The following is a 10,434-nucleotide window of genomic DNA, read 5'->3' as shown; positions in this document are numbered from 1 at the left end:
GTTCGTTCCTTTCTAAAGGTTATAGTAAGAAATATGACAAAGAATTGTCCCTTAGTAGTGATCTCGAGAACTTGTACATTCGGCTGGGCTGAAGGTTTGCGTTCTCCATATTATTGTTTTCTGTCGTTGCTACTGAAAATTCTTCAAAAAACCTTTGCGGTGGAAAAAGAAAATGCCTTAATTCCTATATAAGAATGATAAAAAACAATGTCTTGATCCCCTGTTTAGAAAACAAGAAAAATATCGGCTCTAATGGGAAGGCGCCATATTTTTAATCCCGTGAAGTGACACAAGTGTGAAGCAGGACCGTGAGCCATTTTTACGTCAAAAGTGAGTTGGTAGCGCAACGTCCCACAATGTTACAGTCTATCGGTTTCTGTTGTAACGTTGTACTGTACTTTATGTGACGTCATCGCGCCGAGCTGGGAAACGAACATTTAACTCAGTAAAATGACGTCAAGGTCCTGCTGCTGGGCATTTGACAGTTCCCTAGTACGGAACGTACGGATACCGCTTGAACCCCAGATGAAGCCGGATACATAGACCCTACACTTATAGACTTACTCATCAAAGAATGTACAGCAGTGTTGGCTGTGCTCGGGCCCGCAGCAGTAGCTGTACTCCTCCCCCTGATGGTACATCGGGCAGGACAAACCTACCCAGTGCAGTGCCGTTACCATCATCACTGTACTCGTCCACACAGATCGTCAGCTCTGAAATCAAATAATGGGACGAAATGAATGTAATGTATGGGAAACTCGAGGACGAGCTACATAGAGGGTCCAAACGACAGTAGAAAACCATCGTTTTCTTCTGTGACTTTACAGTGCGAATGTACTTCATATATGTTCTTTTTTATTTGCCTGTAACTGAATCCGGCTGCCTGTGGTCCTCTACACAACAATAATATTAATATAATCATAATGTGTACCGCTATACACGATTGTGTGTATTGTATTATTTTGGACATTGTGTCAAATGAAGAATCGCGCCAGGCACAAAATGACACGTGGATAAATGGTTAAGGGTACTCTAAAACTAACATGTGCAACACAATAGCTTTGTTACATACATAATAATATTCTGTTGGAAAACATAGGGTTATACTTTGTCGCAATAACATGATCTAATCTGCCTTCACACAGAAAAGATATTCTGTCCTTTTAACAGATTCGTTTTTAAACTGAAGACAAATACCTACCGTTCTCGTAGTAGTCGTCGTCATGGTAACCATAATGTCGGTATCCGCCAATGTAGATTCCGTTATAACGGGACCCGCCACCGTACCGCACCCGGACACGGGCTCCTGTGCTGACACGGGCTCCTGTACGGATACTATCCGAAAAATAAAAACAAAATATGTCGGTGCTGTATTAAGGAGCAAAATGACATTTAACACATATTTCACTTGCATGTTTAGTTTAAATTTAAGGACGACGTGTTACTAGAGTGATCCCCCCTTACTTTATGTTTAAGTACCGTATCAATTCATAAATGTAAGTAGTTTTATGTTTTCAATCTGATCATATGGATTACGTGACGTCACAAGCAAAACACGATTAATTATTTAAAGAAATGAACAAACAAATAATATTCTTGAGTACGTCGTAAAACACGAATTAAATAAATAAATAAATAAATAATTAAACAAAAAAATGGAACATGTAATTAATTTTTTTAATATAGCTAATTTTTGTTTGCTTTTGAACCTGTTTTTATATCTAATTAATGTAAATATTCTAATTACCAAGAACCTCTCTGACTTACCGATAACTGCTTCGGCTGTAACGGGTGCTCCTGTAACGGACACTGCTGTAGCGACTTCCGCCGTAGCGACTTCCGCCGTAGCGTGCTCCTCGTGCGTCAGTCATTTCTGGGGGGATTCAAATATAATTGGTTGTCAGATTGTTTGTGTGCAACATGGTTACAAATTAAGCAGTTTGTTGGACTGATGTCCAATTCTGTCCAGTTTTCTAACTGTCTACAGGGACAAGCTCCAATGAGATTCATTATATATAAAATATATATCGGATGAATAAATCAATTTAACCAAATCAAATTGCGGACACAAGTGAGTTTTCTTGATCTGTCTCTAGAGGCGACGTTAAATGGCATTGGTATACTAACTGTCAACCAGTATGGACTTTCTGGTACTAAGAGCTATTAATCTATAATTAGGATTAAGGCATTAGGACGAATTCATGTAAAGAGAATTAAGCAGACAACAGTTTTTATTGATACCAAAAACGTATCATGAATTTAATCAGTACACCAGGTATTCAAATCGTTGACCGACGTGAGTACGACGTAAAATAAGAAACAGAAACGCAGATATCTAAAAATACGCACCTAGTACAATGACGAAAACCATGGCAAGCAGCAAGATACGTTGAACATCCCACAATCTTGCCATTATGCCTCTTCAAGTTTGCAGAGTATGTACGGATCTATATGTATCCAGATGTATGGTTACAGGTTACAATGTTATATACAACACTCCGTCTTGGCTGCTGAACATTTGTTCCGCTCCTTTGTTAAAGTTGGATAGTGTTTCTGCAAGACTGCTCTTGCACTTTCTCAAACACCTGAGTTGAAGCACTGTGTGGTTAAATGCAGACGTGACTCCATATATACCTGAGAAATACAATGAACTGACCTTGCATTTACCAAGGTTGTGAGGCTTAACTTTCTACAGTTTTTATTATCCTGTGTCTCATATAGCAGACTAATGCACAGACTTTTCTCGTAACCAGCTTAGCTATAGTTGTCACCTTCGAGTTCGCAGTCCTTTGCAGGTTCGGTTGACGTAACTAATGGTGCCGTTGTGAAGGAGACTTTGTAAAAATCCTATATAGGCCTATAATACGCAAATTGTATTTGTTATAATTTGTAACACACTTATTCGGGGCATTTGCTATGTAATGATCAGTATTTCTTATCATTTTTGATTTTTTAATTCAAATGAGATTGTCCTTTAGTATATCACTTTATAGAAAAATGACCAAATTTTAATTTTTTGGGCACGAGAATTATATCCAAAATATTAGTCCTTATATTAGAAGGTTTAGGACACAATGTCCATTCGCACCTTGCACCTATATGAACGGTCACAATAGATGTTTACCTACACCTGGCTGGATTGCGAGGTTTATAATAAGGTCTAATCGTATCTCCGTTGTGGATGAATGCTCAGCATCAGGGGGTTATTACGGCTTGCTGACCCTTAGTGACCAGTAGATCTATACACCGTAACAAATAACTGTGCCAAGTTACCGGATTGATTCCATAAGCTCTTGAGTAGATTCGTTAATTTCTAAGTGACAGATTTTTTAAGTTCAGTCTACACTCAAAAAAGTAATTTGTTAATTTTAACAGAAAGCCTGTTGTCAGATCGATGCTAGAATGTATTCTCTTATTATGACATAAAACTTTGTCATATTCAACATGATATTCTGTTAGTCTAATAGAATCTCTATGTTGAACTAATAGAAAGTGTGTGTTATATTTAACAAAATAATCCGTTGCAACAGCAGAATACATTTTATCATCCCTCCGACGAAAGACTTTCTGTTAAAGGGCCTGGTATGGTAAGGCGGGGGAATCGGCCCCAGCGCAAGAAACGGTGCACCTAAAGCAGCGAAACTGACTATAGCTGTGAGTGACAGCTATGGACACACTCGGAGTAAGGCCACTTCTTCTGTGCAGTTCTGTGCTACTCTTCTTTTGCTGTTATATGACAAACATTCGACCTACAAAGTTCCAAACATGTACTGGTGAGACACATAGATCATAAAATCGAATAAAAAGGAAGCCTACTCCAGTCACGCTAAAATATCATTTTTCTTTCATTAGACACTGTATAATGGGGAAAAATGATTGCACCACAAATGTAACTTTCTGAAAAATTCTTTATCACGCAGTTATGTACCTATAAATTAAATAAATATATATAACTTTCAGTCTAATACTTACGCTACGCGTAACATGTTAGTGCTAGTGCTAGAAGACCACACGTGCTCTCAACCAGGATTCACGTATGATTTCGCTACAGTTGCCAAGCTGTGTTTCTTTATATCATACCTTAACAATTACTCTTTCTAATTCATGATAACACTTATTTAATTTAAGAGGGCCTATATCTTTACTCACAGAAAGTTTGTTCCCAAAGACAAATATGACTATGAAGATACGAACTCTTCCTCAAGTTGCAAACTGTTCTCCACAGTGACTTCGCTTGTTCTCCACAATGACTTCGCTTGTTCTCCACATTGACTTCGCTTGTTCCCCACAGTGACTTCGCTTGTTCCCCACAGTGACTTCGCTTGTTCTCCACAATGACTTCGCTTGTTCTCCACAATGACTTTGCTTGCTCTCCACAGCGACTTTACTCACGTAGATATACATCAGTGAAATTTTCAGTAAAGATAATTTTCTGGTTAACGCTGATCTTCATACTGTAAATTAAGGACATAGTGCCCCATTTGGACGAAAAATTGTGGTTTTTGATCGAGAGTACATTTTGGGAGGGTTATTACTAAACAATCATTTATTTTATGGTCATATAACTTTAATGAAAGTTTCGACCAACATTTATAGATCTGATTTGGAAATTTACAAAATTGTGCTAGGGTTTGGAAATTTACACTTTCTTATCATACCTCTCTGGGGCCGATTCTCCGCCTTACCGTACCAGGTCTATTAACAGGTTCCTTTTTTAGTGTAACACTGCTTAACGATAGAATATTAAAATCACTGTACAAAGGTCTGTACAAAAACCTGGTGTATTTTACGACAGATATACAGGTAGAGTTGAGACTGCAAACACAAATAAACTTTGTTTATATAAGCAAAACTTACAAATACAAGCACATTCTGTCGGATTACGATATGGACTTACCATCAAATTGTACTTAGAAATATCTGTCAGCAACCTGCGGATGGTCGTGGGTTTCCTGTGGGTCTGATGGGTTTCCTTCCACAAGAACGCTGGCCGCCGTCGTATAAAAGGGAAATTCTTGTGTACGGCGTACATCACCCATCAAATAAATAAATAAATAATTGCCATAACATTATATACACCCATTTTAGTTGTAACTTAGTATCATGTTGGTCTATACATGTATTTGACTGATGTGTGAACGCTTAACGCAGTTAAGATGCGATAAAAATAAAAGGCGATAAACTATCTTTACAGTACCGTACCATGCTTATGCAGCTATGCCATTTTTTGGAATTCTGCATCGCTCTAGGCGCCAAAAGAGACATGCGCACAGCCGCCAAACTAAATTAACGGTCAGTCGTTTCAGATCATTCAAAAATATTTACTGCCGCCTGCCCATTTCCCGCCAAAAGACCGAGAGGGGAAGTGGGCAGACCAAGAGAGACATGGCCGGGGGAACTTGGCATGGTTGAGTGGGGTGGGCACATTGCCGAGAGGTTAGGATGCAAATATGGCAAAGAATCAGAAGGTTAGATAGTAGCTGAATAGTACCGCGCCGAATTAACTCCCTTGAGATCACTCTTCGATTTAAATGGCAAGTTTTAAGCAGTGTGATGTGGTTCGGTGGGACCTCTGAAAATTGGCTAATGGCGTGTTTCGAATTTAAAGCGGCACTAGCTAGCTGAGCACACAATTAAATTTTGTAAACTGATTTGGAAAAACGTAGGCCCCTATGTGGTTTTGAGCCATTTGGAGGAAATCTAAAGGTTCCCTGATGATATAGGCTACATGTACATGTGCCACAGGCTCCCAGTGACTGCATGATGTTATGCTTTTCTACATTCTGTTGCCTACAAAAAACGATTGTCACTGTATCATGGCAAAACCTACATATGAACTGCATAAGCGTACTCCTGTAGTCAAGATCACACTTCTCGCAGTTTCTCGCCTCAAAAACTAATCTCGCTTTATGTCATACATGTAGTTGCGGTCGTGTGACAAGCCAGACGTAATACAGAGGAGGCTCATTAAGTATACTTCCATCGACTCCACCCTTCTTATATACATCGACATTTTCAAGTTCTTAATCTGGTGTATTGACCATTGCCCTTTTCCACGGGGCTCTGCCCGGTTTCCGCCCACCATAATACTGGACGCCGTCGTATAAGTGAAATATTTTTGTGCAGGGCGTAAAACACCAGTCAAATAAATAATCATTGCCCTGGACAGAAGACATTGCGGTTTGCTCGCTCTAGCAATCGTTGAAGACCACTTGTCATTTTGCCAATTATAACGAGACAAGTTAGCAGATAACTTGCCCATAGTTCGTGGTTTAACGCCGGGCACTTGATACGGTTTTCTGCACCCATAAAACTGACCATCATCGCATTAGTGCAAAATTCTCAATTGTGGCAATAGTCAACATTCAAATAAATCAATAAACATAGTTTACTCAGCTTGTTTCCTGGGATCAAACCCGGGTCGGATCACAGCAGAGACTTTAAAGATGGTTCCTAGCTGTTTCCTCGCTCGGGGTTTAACTCTGAGAGGGTTGAGTAAGGAAACAAGACTGGTTGGTCCGGTGTCAGTATAAAGTGAGTTGGTGGGGTGTCATGTCTGGTGTCTTCGGCATGATTCTTCAGTGCCGGTATGACTGGCTGGGGTGTCATATCTGGTGTTTTCGGCATGATACTTCAGTGGCGGCATGGTGTTAAGAAACTACTACTGAGAAAGGGTGTTGCAAAGTGACGGTATTCAGACAGCATGTTCGAACACATTGTTCAGCAGAAAGGTGGTATCGGTAAATGGTTTTCATTCAGAGGCGGTTTTGATGAATGGTGTTTGTTTAGAACACCACTTAACAGTGTTGGCTTCTAAATATTTTCAGGTGTTCATTAACACCGTGTTTCTAAATATATGAGGCCTGTTAGTGCGATTCGAAATGATTCCTAAGTTTTACTTTTCTTTATTATCAGTAAAAATAAAGAACTTACAGTATACAGACGTTACATGGTAAACGACCTAACGCAAAAACCGAAACAAAATGGACAATCACGCGAAACGCGCCAACGAAAACGGATGCGCTGAATGTAGGATGTCAAGTTAAAAGAAGCAGACTGTATAGTTCAGACACCTACAGTCGTCGTAAATCTTGGATTGATCTTACGATAATTCGTGGGGATTCTCTTTGCGAATGCCAAACAATCTGAAGCTGTCACTAGCGATTGTGAAGCTGTCGCCAGAGATTGTGAGGCTCTCGCCAGCGATCGTGAAGCTGTCGCCAGCGATCGTGAGGCAGTCGGAATGCAATCAGGTGCTTCCCTGCTTCCACAAGAGCCAGCTGCGATCAGCTGGTTTGCCTATCGTACATCTATTCTGCAATATATCTTAATAAGTTGAATGAAGAGTCTAACGAGTGAAGCAGCAATTAAGTGATATCAGAAAATACAGCTTCAATGTTGTTTCTATTAATACTTGGTGCACATGCATTCTTTTTGTCTAAAGTATGTTTGACACGATTCTAACGATCACGTGACAGTTTTATTGATCAACGCTGATTACAAGTATGCACAAGTATGTGATGAGGCTAAGCCTAAACGAACGCACGTGTGTTGCACAGGCTCCAAAGGTCAAGCTTCATCGGTGGCAGTGATGTAGAGCAAGCGTATAGACAGCGGCAGGTGCGCTGTGAAAACCTTTAAAGATGCAGTTTTACCGTAGCTGATGCTAAAGGACGCCGTTGATTCCAACAACTACCGTAAAATCACTCCTTTTCGCCGCATTATATAGTTTGCGAGAACTCCGGCCACTTTGTCTCCTCTACACCTGCGTGAACTCGCATGTCAAGTCGGCCTATCAATCGGATCTTGTTGACACGAACATGGCAAATGGTCATATACAAATCGTCTCTACATATTTATCACAAAGCGCCTGTGATATCATGCGTTCATGTGATATTGTATAGGATTCCCGTACGATTCGAAGAATTAGTTTTGGTGTAAATGCAAACAATTTCTTGGGTTTCAATCTGGGCGAATCGGCCGCAATTCACCCAGAAAATCGAGGTAGCAGGTGGTTGTAGCTGGGTTGTAGCTGCATCTTTATTGAACGTCTTAAGACAGTCAAAAATTCAAATACATGTAGCTACAATTAAGATGCGTATACTACAAGTTTAAATTTTGTACACTAATTCTTCACTGCAGAACAAAGTACGAACAACAGTTTTTGCTCTTCTCTGTTCTGAGTTTGGCTTTCTAATCACTTGCAATTTATGACTTCATGGTTTGATAAATTTGAGTCCTAGTGTGACAAGTCTCTACACGCAAAAAATATATTTATTTACTTATTTAATAAATTTACGCCGTGCTCAAGAATATTTCACTTGTAAGACGCCGAAATATTCGACGGGCGGAAACCGGACAGACGGACCGGGAAAATCCCATGACCATCCGCAGGTTGGTAGCAGCATGAACTGGACTTGAACTGACATCCACCGTATTGGTAATAGGCTCCAGAGTCTCACCAAGCCACGGAGGCCCCCAAAGTATTTACCGTGTGCAAATTAGCAATTTTGTAGATGGTGCTTGCATTCATGTATTAAGTAACATGTTCAATTAAGTAACAGGTAAGTAACACAATTTAACTACTATGGGTACAGCAATTGTCAGCTGTTTATTTTAGAATCCACATACGGAAGTTACATCGTTAAGGTATAATGCCACATTGTGAATATTTTTAACACACACAAAAATGTACATATATATATATATATATATATTTAATTTTAGAGGAATAATCTTTTATATCTGCTTTTAAATTTGCATGCCCATATTGTTATCACAGGGAAAATAATAACCAAAAAAAATTGCTTTCTTAATTGTATCATTTATCGACATCAGAATAATCGTATACTTGTTATATCCATATATATCTCGTGTGTGTGTGTGTGTGTGTGTGTGTGTTTTCCAGTATTTGATCTTAATTTCTGTTTTTTGAATAAAACTAGAATGCTTTCCACCAAGTCTCTCCGTGTCCTCCACAGTTACTGAATTTCCGCATCCTTTTCGCCAGATGCCGACATGAGTCAGTTTGCTGTATGACGTCACAACTCTACAACGTTGTCCCGAGCTGTCCCGAAAATCAAATCCTGAAGATTTCCTATTCCTTAATTTTTTGAGAAATTCACTGATCCTGTCTTTACAGAAATTCATTAGTTTTGTCAACTGGTAGAATTGAGAACTCAAAATTAACATTGCAGTATGAAAATAGTTTGTAACATCTTAAGAAAATATTTAATCCACAGATTTACTTTATCCTGGACAGTCTGTTCAAAAAATGGACTGAAAAAGACAATGTGGCCTAAGACTTTGTATAACACTATAAGACATGTATAATAAAAAAAAGGTCAAGCTGAGTTAGGTATACCATGAATATATGAAGACTTTCACATGAAAGACGTACGTTTTCACAGGCAAGATTCATAGTGTAAGAAAACAAAGATTACTTCCTAGAAACACTTCAAAACATCAACATCTGTATTAATGAGCTCAGGATAGTGCAAAAGCTTGGATCAACAAGCCCTTTTAAGGAGATTTCCAGCAAAACATCAAATCCAGTTAAAAGTATAAGCTATTAGCCCAAATAATTAATAATTAATTATCCGCCTCATCTGTGCATGTGTTACCATTCAAAACCAACAATAAAATCCTATAGATTATAAAGCACAACACATTATCACTTTTTCAAACATTAGAATCGTTTTAACACTATGAACAGTACGTGTACGTTATTTACTGGATTGATGTTTTGCACTGGGCTCAAAAATATTTCACTTATACGATGTCGGCCAGCATTATGGTGGGAGGAAACCGGGCAGAGCCCAGGGGTAACCCACGACCATACGCACATTGCTGCAAGACCTTCCCACTTATGGCCGGAGAGGAAGCCAGCATAAGCTGGACTTGAACTCACAGCGACCGCATTGGTGAGAGGCTCCTGGGTCATTGCGCTGCACTGTGTCACGTTACTCTTCTCGGCCAAGGAGGCACCAACAATACTTTCAGCTATTCTTGTTAAATCCAAAAAATTGGATTTGACAGGTGAATATGGATTTTTAATTTACCAAAAAATCTCTAATATATCTTCTTTAAGGTCTTATCCCTATAAACAAACATCAGATACATTATAGTCCATAACTAAGCACCGGTCAGGATGGCTATTAAGAATAAATGATGTAAACGGTAAACAAACATATAGCTTCAGTAGAAATACATGCATGGTAGGCCTATATGTATAATAAAGTCCATAAAATACAATAGTTTATTTTTTTTGTAGGTCTGCACGTATACGCTGCCGGTCCAAGAAAAATTTTTAAATGAGATTTTTTGACTAGAAGTTATAGGGCTGACAAATCTCATGCAATTTGAAAAAACACATTTACACGTACAAAATTACTTCACGGCTACACGAATAACACCTACTACCTGCCTTGTGAT

At 39.1% G+C, this 10,434-nt stretch overlaps 1 protein-coding gene across 1 annotated transcript in view; it reads right to left on the bottom strand.

The window, feature by feature from the left end:
* Positions 1-855: 855 nt before the first annotated feature.
* Positions 856-10,434, bottom strand: part of LOC135464523 (uncharacterized) — a 40,270-nt gene continuing 30,691 nt past the window's right edge. The window contains exons 9-11 of the mRNA XM_064741948.1: positions 1,768-1,873; positions 1,202-1,335; positions 856-893 (exon numbers count right to left, since the gene is read on the bottom strand). Coding sequence (XP_064598018.1) covers positions 856-893; positions 1,202-1,335; positions 1,768-1,873 — 278 coding nt within the window. The remainder of the gene's footprint in view (positions 894-1,201; positions 1,336-1,767; positions 1,874-10,434) is intronic.

Source organism: Liolophura sinensis, chromosome 4 (assembly GCF_032854445.1).
Source record: "Liolophura sinensis isolate JHLJ2023 chromosome 4, CUHK_Ljap_v2, whole genome shotgun sequence".
Taxonomy (NCBI): domain Eukaryota; kingdom Metazoa; phylum Mollusca; class Polyplacophora; order Chitonida; family Chitonidae; genus Liolophura; species Liolophura sinensis.
This window is presented reverse-complemented; position numbering and strand designations above follow the sequence as displayed.